Here is a 23,524-nt window from a genome sequence, read left to right on the forward strand (position 1 = left end):
GATCATCTAATAGGGTCTGAAAGTTGTACAACACAAACAAACCCTATGGCCCAACTCATCTTTACAACAAATTTATGAAAGTTAATATAACATAGAGCTGTTACAATATCAATTAGTTAATTATATTACAAGGTACACAAAACCAAAACGCACAATATTACATCTTGTGGTAGTCATGCATCTTTTTCCTGAATTGCATTTTTGGTAAATGTACATGTTGCAATACAGATTGTTTGTTGATGCATTGTTAAAATAGGGTTGAATTATGTAACTGGTCTGTTTGATAAATTCTCCTAAAATTGCTATCTGAATTGACACCAATGGTTGACTGCTAGTTGCTTGGTCTAAATACAATTGGGTTGCACAATATCAAAAAGTCAGTGTTGCCATCAGTCTTGTTGTTTCCAGTCCAAAACAAATGGAGGCACTGTTAGACCTAGTTTTGGCAAATGAGGTGGACACAATGGATCAAGTTCTCAGCAGGACACTATGTCGGGGACAGTGATTACAATGTAAAAAAGTTTGGGTTGGTTATGAAAAAGGAGAAAGAACAATCCAAAGTAAAGGTAATTTACTGGGAGAAAGCCAGCTCTAATAGCATAGAGATAGTAGGAACTGCCGATGCTGGAGAATTTGAGATAACACGGTGTGAAGCTGGATGAACACAGCAGGCCAAACAGCATCAGAGGAGCAGGAAAGCTTGACGTTTCTGAAAACTTTCTGAAGAAGGGTCCTGACCTGAAAAGTCAAGCTTTCCTGCTCCTCTGATGCTGCTTGGCCTGCTGTGTTCATCCATCTTCACACCATGTTATCTATAATACCATAGAAATGGATTTAACCTAGATAAATTGAAATTGAATGTTAGAAGGCAAAGCTTAGAAGACAATGGATGCCTTTAAATAGGAAATAGTTAAGGCACAGTCAATGTATATTCTTTCAAAGGGAAAAGATAGGGTAAACAAATCCAAATCATTAGCACTGATGAAGAAAAGAGAGAGTCTGTAATGACCAGCTGTTACCAGGGAGCGGAATAATAACTAGTGCACTGTCTGTGGCTAGGTTTTAGTCTTCCCCAGTACTTAGTTGGAGCACTGTGGAATAAAGCTGGGACATTCTAATATTAAATTGATGGATTCAGTTTCACTATGGTGAGGACAATCTTTACATTGTTCCTTTTATCTGTGTTAACACATGCATACCCAGAGTTTAAACGCCCTATGTAAATGTCATCATTGTAATCACCATTTACTTTGATCCAATGCAAGATACCGATTTCTGCTAAACAGCACATATCCAAGGAAATCTTTTGTTTTCCATTACAGGATGAAGAGGAAGGACCAAGACAGCGTAGAGCCTCCAGCCCTGGATCCTTCGGGTCTCTTGGTTACGGGCGTTACACGCCAACGTGGTCTCGTTCACCGCAGCATTTCCATACACCAGGTAATAACTGCCCTTATTGCAATGTGTCCTGTCATAGAAAAGCAGACACTAAAAAATGCAGTAAGCTTTCCAATTGAAATGTTTAAGAACCATGAACAATTTGATCACATTATTCAATGGTTGATCTCAAATTCTTTCTGGTGGTGGTAATATTACAACTCAACAACAACTTGCATTTATATAGTGGCTTCAATATAATAAAACATCCCAAAGTGCTTCACAGGAGCCTATTCAGAAAAATAGAGGAATACTAAGTCAAAGCAGGAATCATGTGGACAGGTGATCAAAGTACTGGTTTAAAAGCTACGTTTTAAGGACCGATAGGAATTTGGAGAAATCTATGGAGAGAAGTCCAGAGCTTAGGACTTAGATAGCTCAAGACATAATCATCAAGCAAATGCAAGAGACTATAATTCAAGGAACACAAAAATTTTTAATGACTTGTAGGACTGGAGGATGCTATGGAAATAGAGGGTGAGCTTTTTAAAATTGAAGTATTCATGAACTGGGATTCAGTGTGGATCAGCAAGTGCAAGCATAGTGGGAGACTGGGCTTTGGATGACCTCAAACTTATGGGAAGTGATTGATGGAAGGTCACCAGAAAACTGTTGAAATTGTCAAATATATTCATTGTCAAATGTACCAAATTCATGAATGAAGACTTCAGCTGAAGATAGAGTGAGGCATGGGTACAGACAAGCAATAATAAGCAAGGGGGTAATGAAGCAACTTGAAGGGGAGCGATTTTGGTGTTGTGATTATGGGTCTGAATCTCAGCCTGTTTAGTTACCCCAGAGACCTTGCCAAATTTAGTGTTTCAAGTTCAGTATGAATCCACTTCTAAAGAAGACATAATGAACTTGGACATTAACTCTGTTTCTCTCTTCACAGATGCTGCCAGTCTTGTTAAATTTCTTGGGATTATCTGTATTTTTCCTTTATTATGTTTATTATGTCTTTCCAAATCTAATGATAAGATCTGATTTATTTCAGCTTGGTTTCCAGGCAATAGAGAGGCAGTTTAAGAGGCTAGCTAGCTCCCAGGAAAATGGGCAGCCATGAGTGGGAATGACCCAGATAGCTCAAAAAATTCTGTTTTTGTTCTTGGTACAGAATGAAGTTTGGGGGTTAGTTGAACATTAGAGGCTGAGGATGATAGCTGGACAATGGAACTCGTGAGATGAGTTGGATGTCAGACTGAGAGATCAGATCAGAATTTGGGGTGACAATATGGTCAGTTAATTAAGGCTGTTGGGTTGTGGATGGTTATTGTCTGGGTAGCTTGGGGTGCTGAGAGCAAACAGCTCTGCTCTCTCAGCCCTCAAGCACTGCTGGAAAGGTGTTTGTCTGTTCCATCCAATCATTCCTGACTTGTTTCCACTGCTGAGTTCCCCAACTCCCAACAAATCTGCTGGGAGATGTTAAATTTAAAGGTCAGTGATATTCAACTTAAAGACACCATTGTGCGAATACTTTATTCAGTATTCTCCACCACCAGGAAAGCACCCATGTGACTAGTGAAGCATTAACAAGCAAAGCCTGATAAGGGCAATGCTTACATCAGAAAGTGAAGGAGTCGGTATCGGGACAGTAGGAGGGGATTAAATCAAAACAGAGTTGAAGGGTGAAAAAAAAGCACCCCATCCACCAAAGTGCCCACCCCTCCCTAAAGGGAGCATAAAGGCATTGGTAGACACCATGTGCTCCCTCTCCAATGACATCCAGGCCCACTTGCTGTCTTGTAAGGTTGTTAATTGCTACACTAACTATCCATTTGACTGTGTTGTTTGAGGTCCTGACTGCAACAAGTGGATGACTTACAAGTGAAACTGCATCTCGTTTGATTGCATTCAAAAACCAACAAACAATAATTATTCTGTTGACCTACTCACTCCCCACCCACTCAGCCATCCCTGGGAGTTAAACTAGAAGTTAAAATTCTACTCCAGTAGAAACTGGAATTGTTTTTCCCCATTGCTGAAAAAAATTAATAGGCATGTGAAAAATTAAGAAGGGCTTACCTACAAAATGAGGAGAAACTATTTCCATTGCCAAGAGGACTATGAAGCCAGGTAACAGATTTAAGGTAGTTGGCAAAAGAACCAAAGATGAAATGAGAATTATTTTATCCTTCAACACTGTGAACTGGATTGCACTTCCTTGAAAAGTGGTTGAGGCAAACCCAGTGGTGGTGTTCAAAGAGAATCAAAGAAATGAAGTATTGATAATGAAATATTCGCAGGTCTGTGGGAAATAGGAATGTAGTGAAAATATTTAGATAGCTCTTTAAAACAGCAGAAGCACACATGATGGACTAAATGAGTGATAATGGGAACTGCAGATGCTGGACAATCCAAGACAACAAAATGTGAAGCTGGATGAACACAGCAGGCCAAGCAGCATCCAAGGAGCACAAAAGCTGACGTTTCGGGCCTAGGGTCTAGGCCCGAAATGTCAGCTTTTGTGCTCCTGGGATGCTGCTTGGCCTGCTGTGTTCATCCAGCTTCACACTTTGTTGTTTTATGATGGACTGAATGACCTCGTTGAGTGCCATAACAATCTAGGTGGTTATGCTTCATGTGGGGGTTTAAAGTCTTAAGAATAAGATTCCTGACCCAAACCAATTTCCAGCTGAGGCAGAAAGTTGGATGGATGGTCACACAATCTCAAAGTGAAAGGTTAGACCTTCAAATGTGACATTGGCTGCCAGCCACATTGTCATTCAGTTTTTCAATTTTAACGATGGTTGACCATTTAAAGCCATGGGAAATCTGACAACTACTTCTAGGTAAGAACTTGGTTAACACATATTTGCAGAAACCAGAAAGCTTGCCTGAGGAGCTTCATGTTCTGGCAACTCCTATGAACCTTCCTTATGAGACATCTGATTTTCCAACACGCTGCACCTCCAACTAAAATGCATCACCTAATGTTAGTGTGTTGAACTTCATTTGCCAATTATTTGTCCGTTCTGCAAGTTTATTAATGCCATCTTGTAATTACTTGGAGTTCTGCTCAACATTGACCATCACTTCCTCCATATATGCAATGTGGTGTCATTTGAAAATTTAGAATTTGCACTTGTGACTCCATTTTCAAAATTATTAATGTAAATCATTGATATAAATTGTAAACAGAACGGCTTCCAGCACTGATCTTTTTGATCATCACTTAACAACTTCTACCACTCTGAATAACTATCCATTATTTCTACTCTCTGCTTTCTGTCTTGAAGCTAGGGAAGAAAATGTGGGGCGCCTTGCTGAAATGTTTGTATTATCTACAAACATGGGTAGAGCGTTAGAGGACTGTAGGGTGGCTAATGTTGTACTCTTTGTTTAAGAAAGACTGTAAGGAGAAACCTGGACACTATAGACCAGTGAGTCTGACATCAGTGATGGCTAAGTTGTTGCAGAGGATTCTGAGAGATAGGAATTACATGCATTTGGAGAGGCAAAGAACTGATTAGGGATAGTCAGCTTGGCTTTGTGCATAGGAAATCATGTCTCACAAACTTGATTGAGTTTTTTGAGGACGTGACCAAAAAGATAGATGAGGACATAGCAAGCATAGCAAGAGATGTCATCTACATGGACTTGCCAAAGGCATTATTGAAGGTTCCACATGGCACACTAATTAGTAAAGTTAGTTCACATGCGATTCAGGAAGAGCTTGCCGATTGGAAACAAAATTGGCTTGACAGTAGGAGACGGAGGGTTCTGGTAAGAGGGTTGTTTTGTAGACTGGATACCTATGACAGTGGTATTCTGCAGAGATCAGTTCTGGGTCCGCTGTTGTTTGCAATTTATATAAATTATGTGGGTGAGAATTTAGGAGGCAAAGTTAGTAGATTGCGGATGACACCAAAATTGTTTGTGTCCTGGACAGTGAAGAAGATTTTCTGAGATTATAAAGGGATCTTGATCTACTGGGTCATTGGGCTGGGAAGTGACAGATGATTTTAATTTGGATAAATGTGAGGTATTGCATTTCGTTAGGATGAACAAAGTCAAGACTTATACAGTTAATGGTAGGGTCCTGGGTAGTGTTGTCGAACAGAGAGACCTAGGGGGTTTGTCACATAGTTCATTGAAAGTTGCGTCACAGGTAGACAGGTTGGTTAAGAAGGCATTTAAGCATGCTTGCCTTCTTTGCTCAGACCGTTGAGAATAGGAGCCAAGACGTCATGTTGAGGTTCTACACAATGTTGATGAGGCCACTTTTGGAGTACTGTGTACAGTTCTGGTTACCCTGCTATAGAAAGGTATTATTAAATTGGAGAGGGTTCAGAAGAGACTTACAAGGATGTTGCCAGGACTGGAGGGTTTGAGTCATAAGATGATGTTGGATTGGTTGGGACCTTTTTTACTGGAAAATAGGAGGTTGAGGTGTGACCTTATAGAGGATTATGAAATCATGAGGGGCAAAGATAAGATGAATAGCCAAGGTGTTTTTCCCTTGGATAGGGGAGGTCAAAACTAGAAAACTAGAGAGGAGAAAGATTTAAAAGTGATCTGAGGGGCAACATTTTCACACAAGATGGTGGTTCATATGTGGAATGCACTGCCAGAGAAAGTGGTAGATGGAGGTGCAAATAAAACATTTGAAAGACATTTGGACAGATACATGAATATGTAAGGTTTAGAGGGATATAGACCAACCACTAGAAAGTGGGGCCAGTTTAGTTTGGGAATGTGGTTGGCAGGGATGCTTTGGACCAAAAGGTCTCTATAACATAGCACTTACAAACAAGAGTAGACTATTTGGCTACTTGAGCTTTCTGTGTCAGCTGATACAATCCTGGTTGATCTGATTGTTATCTGAACTGTAATTTTTTGACTGCCCTTCATAATGAATGAATCCCTGACCTATTAACATATAGCTAATTCTGCTTTGAACAAGTTTGGTGACCTAGCCTCCACTTCATTCTGTAGGGGTGATTTCCATACATTTACTATCTGCTAAGAGAAGAATCATGCTCTTGCTCTTAAAGCTATTTCCCACAACATTTCCTGCCATCCAATAGAGGAAGCATATTACTGGTACTCAATCGACATAGTTCTTTAGGATCTTACATACTTCAATTTGATTGCCTCTCATTTTTCTAAACTATGATGGACATAAGTATAATCTACTCAAGCTTCTTCAAAGATGTCATTCATCTCAGGCAAGAGTTAGTGAACCTTCTCTGAACCACTTTATAATGTCTTTATGTCTTTTTTTTCAAATAAGAAAACCAAAACTACACTGTTTTGGATGTAGTCTTACCAAAACCCTGTGTAGCTGCAGCAAGATCTTGTGATTTACATCTCATGTAAGAATTTTTCAAAATTCTGAAGTTAAAAGACATTGCCATATGTTGTCAGTACTGTTACAGTGGAGCATTATTCATGCTCAGCCTCTATACTGTCACATATCTTCTGCTTTCCCCACATTAGACCTTTGTTAAATTACCATTATTAGCAGTTTAATTTCATAGCCACTTCAAAGCTGAAACAAATTATAGACTGCTTAAATTAAAGGTTTCTTTATCTCTGGTGCTCTCAAGAGTTTGTCATAAATTGGTTTTGGAGTCTCACTGAGCTACATAAATTCTTAGGAACAAACAGACCTTCAACATGCAAATAATTTAGCCAATTATTTTTGTTCCTAGAAATGAAGTTCAGTTTCTACAGAAAACACACGGGGTAGATTGATATCATCCTCGCCAATCTATTCATAGTAGATATATCTGTCCATAATGGTTTGAGTAGGAGTGATCATCGAACAGCTACTGTGCAGACAAAGACCTGATTTCAATTTGATGATATCCTCTAGTGTTGTGTTGTACTGCCACAGGGCTGAATGGATTAGATTTCAAACAGATCTACCAACTCAAGACTGGGCATCCATGAGGCACAGTGAACTATTAGCAGTGCAACAATTATATTCAACCACAATCTGTATCTTCATGGCCTGGCATATCCTCCTCTCTACCAACACCACAAAACCAGGGAATCAACATTGGATAAATGGAGAGTACAAGAGGGTATAGCAGAGCTGTACGAGGCATAACTAAAAATGAGGTGTCAATCTGGTGAACTGATAACACAGGACTGCTTGAAAACCATGCATTTTAAGCAGCATGCCCTAGGCAGAGTTAAGTAATTCCACAACCAATAAATCAAATCTAAGCTCTGTATTTCTACTGTATTCAGTTGTAATTAGTGGTGGACAATTAAACAACTCACTCAACTCACTGGAGGAAGTAGTTCCACAAATATCCCTGTACTCAATGATAGGGCAGCACATCATGTCGTCATCATGGATCATAGAATCCCTACAGTGTGGAAGCAGGCCCTTCAGTCCAACAAGTCCACATTGAACCCCAGTGCATCCCCCCATAACCCACCGAATCTATACATCCCTAAACGCTAGGGGCAATTTAACATGGCCAATTGACCTAGCCCAGACACCTTTAGACTGTGGGTTGAAACCTGAGCACCCGGAGGAAACCCACGCAGACGTGGGGAGAATGTGCGAACTCCACACAGACAGTCGCCCGACGGTGGAATCAAGCTCGGCCCCAGTGTTGTGAGGCAGCAGTGCTATCCACTGAGCTATGTCATTGCAAAAGACCAGGCTGAAGCATTTGCAAGCATTTTCAGCCAGGACTGCAAAGCGAACGATCCATTTTGGCCTCCTCATGAGGTCCCAGCATCACAGATGCCAGTCTTCAGCTAGTTTTATTCACTCCATTGATATCAAAAATGAGTTGAAAATACTGGTACCTGCAAAAACTAGCATTTACCTTGTCATCTGCAAATTTGGCTATCATGCCTTCATTCCCTTCATCTAAGTCATTGATGTAAGTTGTAAAAAGCTGCAGTGCCTGCACATAACCCGACACAACTCTACTTGTTGCATCCTGCCAGTCAGACAAAGGCTTATTTACGCACACTTAGTCTTTTGCCAGTCAGCAAATCTATCCATTCCAACATATTACCCCTAAGCCATGACCTTTTGTTTTCCCCAATTACTTTTGGTGTCATACCTTATCAAATACCTTCTGCATATCAATGTGTGGTATGTTTACAGGCTCCATTTTATCTACAGTGCATGTTATTCCTTCAAAGGACTCCAATAAATTTGTTAAACATGATTAATTTTGATGAAACTGTGCTGGCTCTTCCCAACCACCTCAAGTTTTTCAAAGTGCACCACTGAAATCTCCTCAATGATAGATTCTAACACCTTCTCCATGACAGACAACAAGCTAACTTGGCTTATAGTTTCCTATTTTTTGCTTCCCTTCCTCCTTGAATAGTGCATTATTTTCGCTACTTTCCTATCTGATGAAACCTTCCCTGAATCTAGGGAATTTTAGAAAGTTCACACCGGTATTATTAACAACCACTTCTAAGAACCTAGGATGAAGTCCATCTCAACCCAGAGACTTGTCAGCTCACAGATTCATCAGTTTGCTTAGTAATGCTTCCAATGTGATTTTAGTTTCACTGAGTTCCTCCTTCCCTTCCATCTTCTGATGCACAGCTATGACTGCAATGTTTTTGAACTCTGCATTGAAGACAGAAGCAAATATTTATTCATTTCATCAACAATTTGCTTATTGTGTACTATTTTTTATCTTCTGTTTATTCTTAGTCTGTAGAGGAGCAATACACACTTACTGTTTTGCTATTTGTAGAAACCCTAGTTTATGCATTTTTACATTCCTAGCCAGTTTCTTCTCATTCTCCAGTTTCTTTTTCCAGATTAACCTTAGTCATTCTCTACTTTTTTTTAGTTTCTGACCAGCCATCTAACCTGCCACTCATGTTTACACAGTTATGTGCCTTTTCCCAAAATTTGACGCCATTGCTAACTTCTTGGGTTAACCGCAAATGGTCAGTCCTCCCTTTCAATTTCTTCTTAATCAAAGGCATATACTTTTTCTCAGTATTTGGAAACGTCTCCCCCCTAAATGTTTGCCACCATGCCCCTTTTGAACCAACCCCCGGCCTAATCCACCAGCTCACTTCAGCTAGCTTAATTGTCCTTATTTAAGTTTATAATATTAATCTTAGACCCAATATTCTCCCTCTTAAACTGAATGTAAAATCAATCATATTGTGGTTGCTGTTATCTAGAGGTACCTCAGCTCTCTAGCCATTAATTAGTCATGTCACATTTTATAGCACTAGTTCTAATGTAACCTGTTCTCTTGTACATGACAGAATATGCTATCTGAAAAGAATAAACCAACTCAAAAGCATACTATAAACTCCTGATCCAAACTACTGCTACCGATCTGATTGTCCAGTTTATATGTCATCCATGATTATTGTTACAAGCATTTCTTTTTTGTGTACTTTATTTCACATTGTGGTTACTGTTAGCAGCCCTGAAGATCACTTCCACTGCTGTCTTCTTTTCCTTACATTTCCCTCATCTCCAGCCAAAACTATTTTACATCCTGATATCTCGAACCAAGCTCACCTCTAACCATTGATTTCAAATGATTTATTTATTGTTACATGTATTTTGTTACAAAAATAGTGAAAAGTGCTATATAATGCCATTACTGTCCAGCACCATCTTAAAACACCAAAACATAAATCAAAACATAGAATATAAAGGCAGAGGAATAAAGAAAAAGCGTTCAGCTTTACAGTTCTTCTTGTTACATGCTCCACTATGCGCTGGTGGCCAGGCATGAGTCCCCTACACCCACACCGCTGCAGCTGCAACAGAAGTCTCCACTCATTGATACCATATCGTCTCCACTGATGCCCTAGCCACTATAAGTACTTGCTGAACCCCACCATTGCAGATGCTACCAGTGCTGCCAGGTGCCACACTGGCCCAAACTCAACTCTGTCACTATCAGGCCCATCTTGCCCATGCAGCCAATGCTGCAGGGCCTCTTACTGGGTCCAGATTTGCCTCTGCTGCCTCCATGAATCTGCACTGGAAGCAGATGCCGCCAAGAGCCCAAACTTACCTCTGCTGCAGTAGACAAGAGTTGGAGTTGAGACTACCTCATCGATGCAGAAGCCACCAGGAACACAAGTTTACCCCACAGCTGCCGCGAATTCGCCTTGCTGGGCCCACTCAATGACCGCCATGAATCCGCACTGCGCCTGAATGCAACCACTTATGCCATTGCTACGATCAAGCTTTCAACAAGGGATAAGTAAAATAAAAGAGAGAACAGAAAAAAAAGCGGTGAGAAAGAAAGGTACAAAGAAACGTAAAGAAAAGTGGACCGAGTGGACGAGCCCCAGGCTCATAAGCCCTGCTCCACTGCCTTTTTTCCAGAAGATTGCAGATGACTTACACAATTGCACAATTGCTATCCTTGATTAACACAACCACCCCCTTTACCTTCACCTAGATTCCTACTTTTCTTTAATGTCATACACTAGTGAATATTCAGGAGTCAATCCATGTCATCCTGAGGCTGTGTTATTATAGTATTATCTAATCATATTTATTTACTCTAGTGTGTACTATCATTTTGTATTCTAGCTATGAATTTCACACATATACAAGTGGAAAGCCTTGAGTTTTGTCCTTTTCGTTATCTTTGTAATATCTGTTCATGATTTTTGGTGTATTCCTAGGTTTTTTTCTATCTCTTCCTTCAAACCATTCTCTGACAATTATTTTCCCTATTAATATTTCCTCTCTTTCTTTGTCACTACACTTTGACATATCCCAGCTTTCCACGTTTGACAGCTCACTCTGACCAATTCCTTAATTTTGGGGTTTGCAAGAACAAGGACCACAGCACAGTTTAGTTGTAGGCTGACCCCAGTGGTACAGCTCCCACTTTCCCCATAATTGGTATTATAGCCCACAAACTGGAAATGATTTCTAACATACAAATCTTTGAGCCACGTAATTGTTTCTCATTTTATATGCTGTATGCCGATTTACACACAACTCGTGATAATCCAGAGATTTGAGGCTTGAGGTTCAGTTTTTCAATTTAGTGTCAAATTATTCAAATTCTGTAACCAGGTCCTTGTTTCGGATTCTACCTAAAAAATTGGTACTTTTAGTGGATCCTTCCTTTTCCACTTCAATTTCCTTTCCAGGCCTGAGCATATGTTCCAAACTCTGACACTGCGCAGGCAATACAGCTGCATGGACTGGCTGTTTGATGAAAAGATTGATATTGAAATCCCCCTTGCTACTTCCTGCTCCTTGTATTCTTGTATCTTGGCTTCTTGTATCATGATCCTGTGGTCGGTTTCAACATCCACCCTGCCCAGTCTCATCCACTCAGACTGAGAGAACCTCAAGATTATTGGGGAGTTTTCAGGGCAGACTGTCCCCCTGGACCCTCTTAGCTGCCTCACTCACAGTTACACCCTCCGTCCCTGACCATTGACCACATTAGAGGACCCATTGGTGTGACTACCTCCCAGTATAAAGAATCCAAATAATTTGGCTGATGCACTGCAGTGTCTGTGGTTCAGCCTCCAGTTTGTAAACTCTAAAGCAAAGCTGCTCAAACTTTAAACATGTACTGCAGTCATATTTGCCCTGCATTACAATGGATCATAGTGGAGCCATGGACTCGAGCTCCCACGTGCTGCTGCCTTAAACACATCACCTGAACTGTTGCTGTCAATGAGTTTTGATTACTTTGTTTGTTATTCACTCACCTACACAGTCTTTCATAAATTTAATCAACTTTATCACCAATGTGTGTACTATGCTAACATTTAAGAATAAAAAAGGACCTTATCCACTTGCCAATTGATGCAAAAAAGACACGACCAATACTCACTCATCTCTATCTACATGGATAAAGAGAACCACCAATTCGACTGGAACAGCACCAAGATCTTGGTACAAGCAAAGCAGAGACAAGCATGGGAATTCCTAGGAGCCTGGTTGTCCATGAAGAAAGCCATCAATAAACACACAGAACTTGACCCTGTATACACTCCACTGCAAAGGAAAATCGGAAGTGAGGTAATCCACCTCAACGGACTCCAGAGTTCGAATAACAGGCGGGAAAACACAACAGTGCTTCATCGGAGGCTGCGCTGATGATGTTACCCTGCAGAGTAAAGAAATGTCTGCAGAAAAACAACGAACCAGCTCGGCCAGCCAACCAAGCACAACATGTGGTTTGCTATGTTTTACGGTGAAGGAATCATTTCCATTGAACTCTGGTGAATCTCACTATGTCTCTGCCTCATCAGGGGCCTTGATCTGTTTTGTTCCTTTCCACAATGCTTAGTAGCAACAAACCAAGGCTCCTTTGACGTAAATGTCCAAACACATGACTTCTGCCACTTAGAAGTTGAAGTGCAGAAGATGCATGAGAACACCAGCAACTGCAAATTACCTTCCAAGCCATACACCATCCTGATTTGGAAATATATCACCATTCCTTCACGAGTTCAAAATCCTAAACTCCCTCCATAATGCACTGTCAGTGTATCTAAATCTCATGGACTGCAGCATTTCAAGAAGACAGCCCACCATAACTTTTTCCAGGGTAGTTGAAGATGAGCAATAAAAGCATGCTTGGACAGTGACATCCCAAGATCTATGAATGAATGAAAAGAAATAATGTACTCTGGCAATAATGGTAAGGTTAACAACACTCACAAAAATATAAGTGATGCTGTTAACCTGACCATAATTCCTTGTATGTACTGGACAGTAATTTCAGTGAATGCAGATGCACAGCTAATGAAAAAATGTAGAGGTTATAGTTTAAGGTGTTTTGTTTCTTTATAAGCTGCCTAAAAACAGAGTCTTGTTTGCTGCCCATTCTAGTATATTCAATCACTTGAAATTCTTGTACTTGTGCTCCAGATACACACTAAGCTTTACCACGAAAAGACAGAATTCCTCCATTTTAGCTGAATTCCCTTATGTAAGGCAAAGTCTATTATTGTTTGATGTTGAAAATCAACCTTTACAAGCATGGAACCTCTGCCAGCTTTTAGTTAAGTTGAAGATGTTGCCTTTTTAGTGCCCCTTGTAGTTTGTTTTCATTTTGCTGCCTTCATCCATTCCCTTTATTTTTTTCCTTTTTTCATAATTTAGCACTGCAGTAAAAATTATAAACAGCAGTTTCTAGTTCATACTCTGTATTATCCATTAATAATTCTTCAGTATGATTGGTGAAAGAGATACAGTTGCTACCCAGTTCTCTCAGATCCCAGAGGACTTAGATAGAGCACCACTCTGTTTCTGTGTCTCAGTATTACTTATAGCATAAAGTCTTCCAGAAATCGAGTGGTTAATGGTGAGTCTAATAAATAATAGCACCTGAGAAAGAATGTTGATTCTTAAGCACTAATCTCAGGACACTAACTTCTTTTTGACTTCAAAGCTAACTCACTGTTGAATAACTGTCCTCTTACTAATAAAAGCTTACTGTCTCAGGGCAATCTTACAATATATCATTGTTACCACAATTTCCAATTTTCAGACACACAAACAGTTTCCCACCAACAGGATGACCACAGAGGCCACAGTCACAACTTGGCTTCTGTGGGTGTTCAGCCATTGTGTGAACATGTCATGGCAAAGATATGAGGGAGGAGCTGGCCAGAGTTAATTGGAAGGAGAGCCAAGCATGCAGAACAGTGAAGCAGCAGTGGCCGGAGTTTCTAGGGCAATTTGGGAGGCACAGCAGAAATTCATCACAAGGAAGAAGAATAATACTAAGTTCGAGGGAAACAAAGTGACCATGGCTGACAAGGAAGTCAGGGACAACATAAAAGCAAAAGAAAAGGCATACAATGTGGTGAACGTTGATGGGAAACCAGATGACTGGGAAACTTTTAAAAACCAACAGAGGAAAAGTAATAAAGCAACAAGGTGGAAGAAGTTGAAGTATGAAAGTCATTGAGCTAATAATATATTTTAAAAATTGCAGATTTTTTTAGATATATGAAAGATAAGAGAGAAACAAGTGTGGACATTGAACTGTTGGAAAATGAAGCTGGAGAAGTATAACGGAGATCAGTGAAATGGCAGAGGAACTGAACAGGGACTTTGCATCAGCTTTCACAGTATAAGACAGCAGCATACTAGAACTTCAAGAGAGTTGAGGCAGAGCTCAGTGTGGTGGCCATCACTAAAGAGAAGGTGCTGGGGAAGCTGAAACATCTGAAGGTGGATAAATAACCTGGACTAGATGGACAACAACCAGAGTTCTGAAGGTGATAGCTGAGGATATTGTGAAGGCAGTTGTGGTGATCTTTCAAAAATCACTGGAGTCAGAGAGGCTCTCAGAGGGCTGAGTAATGATTAGTGTAGCAGCCCTGTTTAAAAACGGAGAGAAGCAGGAGACAGGAACCTATAGACCAATTAGCCTGACCCTGGCCATTTATAAGATTTTAGAGTCCATTATTAAGGATGAGATTATGGAGTACTTGGAGGTGCATGTTAAAGTGAGATTGAGACAGCACAGCTTTAAGGGAAGGTCATGCCTGACAGATCAGTTAGAATTATTTGAGTACGTAAAATGCAAGTTAGACAAAGAAGAGCTGGTGGACATGATCTATTTGGATTTTCAGAAGACCTTTGACAAGGTGCCACTCAGGAAACTGCGCAACAAGATAAGAACCGTGGTATTAGGCGTGAAGTACTGGCATGAATAAAGGACTGCCTGACTGCCAGAAGGCAGAGAATAGGGATAAAGGGATCTTTTTCAGGATTCCATCTGGTGAATAGCAGAGTTCCTTACGGATCCATTTTGGGACACAACTGTTACATCGTACATTAATGATCTGGACTATGGAACTAAAGGAATTGTTACTAAGTTTGCAGAAGACACAAAGATAGGTGGGTGGATGGGGAGTGTTGAGGAAGCAGGGAGGCTGTAAAAGGACTTCAACAGGCTAGGAGAGTGAGCAGAGAAGTGGCAGGTGGAATACAATTTGGGAAAATGTAAGGCAATGCACTTTGGTAGGAGGAATAGACGCATAGACTAATTTCTAAACAGTGAAAAGCTTTGCAAATCTGAAGAATAAAGGGACTTGGAAGTCATAGTTCAGCTTCTCTTAAGGTTAACATGCAAGTTCTAGTAGCAGTTAGGAAGGCAAATACAATGTTTGCACTCATTTCAAGAGGACCAGTATACAAGAACTGCTGAGCCTCTATAAGGCACTGGTCAGCCTACATTTGGAATGTTGTGAGCAGTTTTGGGTCCCTTATTCAAAGAAGAATGTTCTTCCTTGTGTTGGGGATTCAAGGACTAGTTAATCAGTTTAAGGTAAGAGGGAAGAAAATACATGGGAACATGAGGGGCAACTTTTTTACACAGAAGGTAGTATGCATATGAAATGATATGCCAGCTGAAGTGGTTGACACAGGTACATTAACATCATTTAAAAGGCTTTTGGATGAATACATGGATAAGAAAAGTTTATAAGGATATAGGCCAAGGGCAGGGAAATGGAATTAATGTGGATGGACATGAACCAGTTTGGGTTGAAGGGCGTGCCTGTGTGCTGTAGGACTCTATGACTCTATGAGGAGGTTTACAAGAAAGATCCCTGAGATGAAGGGCTTGTCATATGAGGAGCAGTTGATGATTTTATAACTGTAGTCAATAAAGTTTAGAAGGATGGGAGTGGGGGTATCCTGTTGAAATTGTAGAATATTGAGAGGCCTGATACAGAGTGGGTGTGAAAATGTTTCTACTGGTAGGAAGAACTAGGAAAAGAAGGTACAGCCTCAGAGTGATGGGACAACTGAGATGAGGAGGAATTTCATTAGCAAGAGGCTGGTGAATCTGTGGAACTCATTGTCACAGAAGGCTGTGGAGGCCAGGTCATTGAGTGCATTTAAGACAGAGATGATAGGTTCTTGATTAGTAAGTGAATCAAGGTTAACAGGTAGAAGGCAGAAGAATGAGGTTGATAAACATATCAGCCATGATCGAATGGTGCAGCAGACTCAATGGACCAAAAGGCCTAATTCTGCTCCTCTATTTTGTGATCTTACGGTCTTACTGGAGTTAGAGATTGTTTGTGCCAAAAAGAGGGCCACAAAAAAGGCCTCATCCAAGGTCTAATCAATGCATCTGCAGAGGTTTCCTTCCAGTCTGAGGGTTCCAGTGACTTTTGTCCTCAGGCTTTTGACTTTTAAATGGATACTCCCAAGGATGCCTCTGTTTGAGGCATTTTCATGGTCCCTGATCTGTCTCAGTCATTTCCACTTTTCCCACAGGGTCTGCTATCGCTCAGTTTGGATCAATAGCACTGTAAATGACCTTCTGTTCTTAATAGGCTGGGAAGCACATAGTTGGCCCAATCTGGCAACTGGTTCCAAGAAGATGACATCATTGGATAATTATTTGCTTGGGATCTCATTTCATCTGCATTTGGTGTCTCAAAGCTCATGAGAAAATCTGTCTCACTGTCAACGTGCATAGTTGATAGTGTTGCATCTGAGTCAGTATATGTTCACGTTGCCCTTTACAACGTGAGAGTCTTAAGATTTTACACATAAAGTGCTCAACAGAGTTCTGAATTGTGGAAGGTATGCCTTTTGGATAAAACATTAAACCTGCGTCTACTTATTCTGTTGATTTAGGAAATATTAAAGATTTTACAACACTTCTTCTTAAAGGAAAACAGACACTCAATATTTTTTGAAAACTCATACATGGGATGTGGCTGTTGTTGACTGGGCCAGTATTTATTGCTCATGCTTCGTTGCTGAAGAGAAAGTGGAGTTGAGCTGAAGCCATGAACTGCTGCACTCCATTTCATGTAGGTAGACCCACAATGCTGTTAGAGAAGGAGACCCAGTATTTTGGCCCAGTAATAATGAAGGAATGGTGATATATTTCCACGTCAGGATGGTGAATGGCTTGGAGCCGAACTTAAGGGTGGGTGATGTTCCCATAAATTTTCTGCCCATGCCCTTCTAGGTGGAAGTGATCATGTGTTTGGAAATTGCTGTCAAGGATAAGTAGTGAATTTCTGCAGTGCATCTTTGCAGATGGTATACACAGCTGCACTGGCCATTGGTGTTGGAGGGTGTGGATGTTTGTGAATGTGATGCATGTCAAGGAACTTACATTCCTTTGACAATAATTATAATTGGAAGTTAATAAATGGCCATTCATCTCCTCCTCTTTTCATTGAACCTGGCTGTGTAGGCACAGTGGCTCAGTGGTTAGCAATGCTGCCTCACAGTGCCAGGGACCCAGGTTTGATTCCACCCTCAGGCGACTGTCAGTGTGGAGTTTGCACATTCTCCCTATGCCTTTGTGGGTTTCCTCTGGGTGCTCCAGTTTCCCCCCACAGCCCAAAGATGTGCAGGTTAGGTGGATTGGCCATGCTAAATTGCCCATAGTGTTCAGGGATGTGTGGATTAGGTGGGGGATGGGTCTGGGTGGGATGCTCTGAGGGTCACTGTGGACTTGTTGGGCTGAAGGGCCCGTTTCCACACTGTAGGAATTCAATTCTTGATGTCTTTATTGTCAACAAAATGGCAGTAACCACATTTTAAGTAATTAATTGCTTGTGAAGTGCCATGGAATGTTATTGAGAGACATGATAAGGTGCTATATATAAATGCAAGTTCTTTACAATTCCCAATGTCAACCACAGTCACCAGGAACATATCAAATGGAGGTGAGATGTTTCTTTAGGGGATGAAGGTTAACAGGGACATCTGACTCACAGATGTTTTTCTTTAGGATTGGTATTGGTAGCTGCCAGGATTCAACCCAAATTATTCACTGTCTGGTGTCTATCAGACAAGATTGAAAAGGAATTAATATAACTTGTGTGTGGAAGATTAGAACCAATCTCGCTACCAATCCTAATTACCGAATACATTTAAACAATTTTCTCTCTTTACTTGCATCCTTTTTGTTCTGCTCAGAGCTCACCTCTGCTGGTATTCATTCTCTGCATACTGGTAGTTACAGCTCCTTGTCAACTCACTCCAGTCCTCCATCCACTCTCACACCTAACTATGTTCCTTACTTTAAAGGTAAGATGCACGTGCTGAACTTGTTAAGATGTACCACTCTGTGCCTATCCAAAGTGATAGGGTCTATGCATGTATGTATAGAAAACTTGATGTCAGTAAATTTCACTGGGAAGTGTTATTTACATTGCTAGTTTCAAATCTTACATAGTATCCTTTTAGCATATTTGATTCAAGAGTTATGTGGCTAATCAAAGCTGCATTGCAGAGCTGTTTTTCACAATTAGTACTATGCATTTTTAACCCTTCAAAATTACGTAGTGTTTGTAAGTAAATTTAAGGCATTACTGCAGCCCACCCTTTCAGTTCTAACTGCATTACAAAATATTTTTTGTCAATGCATTGAGTTACATTTTCTAATGCTACACTCTTTGACACGTGGCTTCATTCAGACAAAATGTAGAGGATTAAGCAGAGAAATCTGTACACTAGGTTTGCAATACAGTCAATTTTCCAGTGATTATAACTCACTCTATTCTTAATGGTTTCCAAATTAGCTACAGAAAAATTTTGTCAGTACGTCTTCTGGTCATTATAGGCTTTGAAGAATTTGAATGCTTTTCTACATCCATAATATGCTGGGCATGATTTTATAATTACATATGCAGCAGTGCAAATGTAGTGAGGTTTGCACATTTTTTTCTACTGCCAGAGCAATGTAGCACTAGTCATTCTTTTCACAAGAGTAGTATTATGCCCAGATGTAGCAGCAAGACATATTTTATGTATAAATCGAACAAACCTACAGACAAGTGGATGGAGGTAATCAAATGATAAACTAAGCCACAATTGTAGAATGGGCTAGAATTTTAGCAGATGAAGGCTCAGTGTGGGTTTACAGTTCCAAAATGAACTTGATATGGTGGTTCCTGGATCCACATTTTAGTAAAGGTGTTTGGAAATTAGCAGGAAATTCTCATGGAGCTGTCAGTCATTATTAAAATATTTAAATAGTCATATTCAAATATTTAAATTTTGTATTGTACTGGAACCAGAATTCTGGCTTGACCAGCTAATACATGGGCTTCCCAAATTCTGTGGAACTTTCCCTGGTCAGCAAGATGAATGGAGAGATATTAGTTAATGGAACTGAGAGGCCTAAAAATATTTGATGTGAGAAATTGTATAGTTGCTGGGATGTTGCTCACTGCACCTGCTCTGTGTGTGAATTTGCTGTTTCACACTTGATTTCCAACTTTTTGAAGTCCTTTCAATTACCTTGGATTTTAAACATTTTGATTTGAACTCCTTGCTATCAGCTATCACTGAAACCTGAACAACTTATGCAGCTAAAGCATTAACCTGCTGACCTCCATCAAGAAGTAACACAAGAGGAGCCACAGTAACAGCACCAGGAGAAGCAGAAACAACAAGGCCTGCCTTCCATATGCAATCTTGTTATCCCTTCATGGAACAGAAACAGGATAGAGTTCTGGTCTGAAGAGTCAATGTTGCCCACATAGGGCATGCAGCGAGAGAATGCGTTTCTTAAAATACAGAGCAGTGATATCTAAATATGCCTGGCTTTTGGAGCAGGCCTTTACTGATAGCTGCCATGTTCTTGAATAAGACCACTTTCCAAGTGGATGAAGTTGTTGTTATTTCCACAATCTCAATTTACTGCCACAAGTGTTTGCCACAAGAGAATGCACCATTGAGACAATGCAATTTTGGCCAAGGCACTATTTCCATTCGTTTTAACACTGGTCATGCCTGTCAGGCTCTCAAATTTGCTGAAGTTGCTTACCCTCCTGTACAGGGAGTCATTAATTGTGCACATCTGGTAAACTTGGCGCACTCAGATGAGGCTTGATTTATCAACCACTAGGGATTCCAGCCTCCATTTTTCAACTCTTTGGTGCAAGGTTATCATACAAGATATCTTGGGAACTGCCATGATTAATTCGTTCTAAAAATGTTCCATCTCCACCAGATTTTCACAGCTCCACAAGTTGTGTTATTTGGACTCTTGAAGACAGGCGTTATTTTTCTAAGGACCTGGCTAATGACTTGATACTAAATCCCAGCCTAAGAATTACTACATTAGAATTCAAACTAACCAGATTGATTGGTCAACTTAATATTTCGCTAATGGAAGCATTGCATGGTACACAGCCTCTACTCATGTCAGTCTTGTCTTTCAGTGGTTCTGCGACTTCCAGGATATTCTGTTCTTTGTTCATTGAACCCGGTATCTTAGTTCACAATATTCATCAAAATTTTAAGTCAGCCAACTTAACGCTAGCATATGTAAAAAAAATGCTCCCTTGCAATTTGAAGACTACGACTCTAATTTCTCAGTTCACCTTAACCGTTGGAGATGTACAATTTCATAGCTGTTTGCTGAATGTTTGGCTCTCTTGCTCTATTTATACATGTCATAGCCTCTTCTGAGATCTCTAAGTAACCAGTAATCATATATTTGCAATTCATGACCGGTGGGAAGTGCTCCTGGCTTCTAAAACAACCTAAACTTAACTTAGCACTATACATTGAAAATCCTAGCCCTTAAGCCATTCTTAAAACCAATCAGTACCCAGTTTTGGCTTCTATTTACTGTAATGCTAGACCCTGGAGGCTGGACCCCAAATGTGCAAATATGCCTTAGCTATAACACCACTTGTCAGTTCTTAAACAAACTGAATGGTATTTCATCGCTTGAAGAAATGCTGACTCAATAAACCACATCCCAATAATAAATAGGAATTAAAGCTCTTCTTCCTTAAACTTATGAATTCAATAACTGAAGCCTTGGTAATTACACCAACTTGTCGATGGCATGAAGATTAATAGCTTACTGTCTCACTTAGACAGATACCAGTTCCAGAATGACTTCTGTCCTCTCCAGAGGTGAGGGTCATGTGATGACTAAATAATTCAGTGGTGGATCTACGTACCCTACCACTGGTGCAGATGGTGGTGTGTGAATAGGCATGGGATGGTCGGATTCTTGCACGCTGCCTCTACTGTTTGTGTTTAGCCTCCACCAGGCCATGTCAGAGATGCTTAAGATAGTTAATATCTTCAAGGACGCTTTTTTTTGTCCAGTTTAGGTGGTCATAGGCTAGAAATTCCCATGCGTAAATGGGGTAACGTGGTATTTTTAAGAAGACTTTGAGGAAATCCCTCTGCCCTCCTGGTAACTTCTTGCTGTGACAGAGCTCGAAATAGACAACTTGTTTTGGATGCCTTGTTTCAGGTATACCATCAGCGTGGGCCACCCAATAAAACTGCCTGACAGCAACTAGTGTCTAATTATTAGCCATTACACTAATATTGGAGCACAGGTTTGCACATTCACTGGGTCTGTGTTAGATCTCTTGGTGAGGATAATAGTTTACATGTTAATCTCACCTAACTCGCTCTCCTTTGTCTAACTTGATTATTGCCTCCTCTAAGATGTCCCCTCGACAAAGCCATGCTGACTCAGTCCTATTTTACCATGCACTTGCAAGTACTCCTCAATAATAATGGACTCTAAAATCCAATCAATAACTGAGGTCAGGCTAACCAGCCTATAGTTTTCTGTCTTTTGCATTCCTCCCTTTTTTAAACAGGAACGTTGCATTCGGCTTTTATTTCAGTTGCCTGGAGCTCTCCCTGACTCCACTGATTCCTAAAAGATAATTACATCAATGCCTCAACAATCTCCTCAGCTGTCCCTTCAGAATTCTGGTATGTAGTCCATCTGCTCCAGGTTATTTATCCACCTTCAGACTCTTCAGCTTCCCCAGCATCATCTCCTCAATGATGGACACTACACTCATATTCGCCCCGACTCTTTTGAAGTTATGGTATGCAACTGATGTCTTCCATCATGAAGTACCTACTTAGTTCCTCTGCCATTTCTTCATTCCCCATTACTACTTCTCCAACCTCATTTTCCAGCGATCCAGAATTGACTGTTGCCTCTCTCTTACCTTTCATACTATACAAGCAGGAAAAATATGGCCAAAATACATTTTTTAAAAATGCTCACTGAATGTTCAGCTCATTTAAAAACAGGGAATAAAATACTTGTTAAGAATGCAGTTATAGCACGAGTGCATAAAATAGAAAGAAACTTCCCATAGCATTGGAAATTCTTTCAAATCACAAGTTAAATCAAAGGGTGCCTCAATCTTGTGCTTGTGCTTACAAGTCATGAAATAATCCATAGTCCCTCCATCAGAGTAAAATCTCAATTATTAAAACATTAACTTGTCATTATGCAGTAATGCAAATTCAGTTTTGATGTTACTTACAGAATGCTACTGATGAGAACATATTTTTCCCCATAGTTTAATAGCTGACATCAAGGCAGTCTTGATCATCTTTGTGTGTCCAGTGTTGCCAGGCTGTCTCAAAACCTAGGCGGTTATATGATATGCCTGCCAGTGTTTCGCAGCATCATGTGTCTATTTTAGTCAAGTGTCAGATGGCTTTGGTGTGTGTGGTTCTCTGTTTCAGTTGCATCATTTTATTATATGTCAACTTGCTGGATGTAAAACTGTCAAGGAAAGATTGCCATGCTTGACAATAGTGCTAAGTTTTGTACCATTCGTGTTTATTTAGAAGACAATGTATACCAGTGAAACATAACATTCTTCAAACTATCTGTGACATTTTATTGGTGCAGCAATAACTTAAGCCACTGCCCTACAATGATGTTGTAAAAATATAGAAGTATGCAGTGCAGAAGTACTTACGTCATGTCCATGTCAACTCTTTGAAAGAACAATCCAGCAAGCCCCGTGCCCTTATACTTCTTCTATGTTCCTGCACCTTTCATTCTTTAAAATATATATCCATTTGCCAGTTGCAAGTTGCAGTTGTAACTGATTCAATTGCCCTTTCAGTCGGTATATTTGAGTTCATCATCATTTGATGAGTGAAATAATTTCACTTCATCACCAGTGTTCCCTCTGAGGTTTGGGCCATGCGTCTGCACATCCACTGGATTGTTCATGCCAGTCAGTGTGTAGACACTTTGACTCCCAGACAAGATGCTGCAAGGTTTTGCACAGTAGCAGGAAAAATTGAAGGGAACATCACCCAACATCTCCTGACTTTTTTTTTGCCAAAAAAAAATTAAACCCACCTCCTCTGGTTATCAGCCCATCTTCTAGTAAA

At 40.3% G+C, this 23,524-nt stretch overlaps 1 protein-coding gene across 1 annotated transcript in view; it reads left to right on the top strand.

The window, feature by feature from the left end:
* Positions 1-23,524, top strand: part of ablim2 (actin binding LIM protein family, member 2) — a 333,460-nt gene that overhangs the window by 208,993 nt on the left and 100,943 nt on the right. Inside the window, exons 12-13 of the mRNA XM_048533104.2 lie at positions 1,323-1,440; positions 18,305-18,415. Coding sequence (XP_048389061.1) covers positions 1,323-1,440; positions 18,305-18,415 — 229 coding nt within the window. The remainder of the gene's footprint in view (positions 1-1,322; positions 1,441-18,304; positions 18,416-23,524) is intronic.

Source organism: Stegostoma tigrinum, chromosome 1 (genome assembly GCF_030684315.1).
Source record: "Stegostoma tigrinum isolate sSteTig4 chromosome 1, sSteTig4.hap1, whole genome shotgun sequence".
In the NCBI taxonomy this organism is placed as follows: Eukaryota; Metazoa; Chordata; class Chondrichthyes; order Orectolobiformes; family Stegostomatidae; genus Stegostoma; species Stegostoma tigrinum.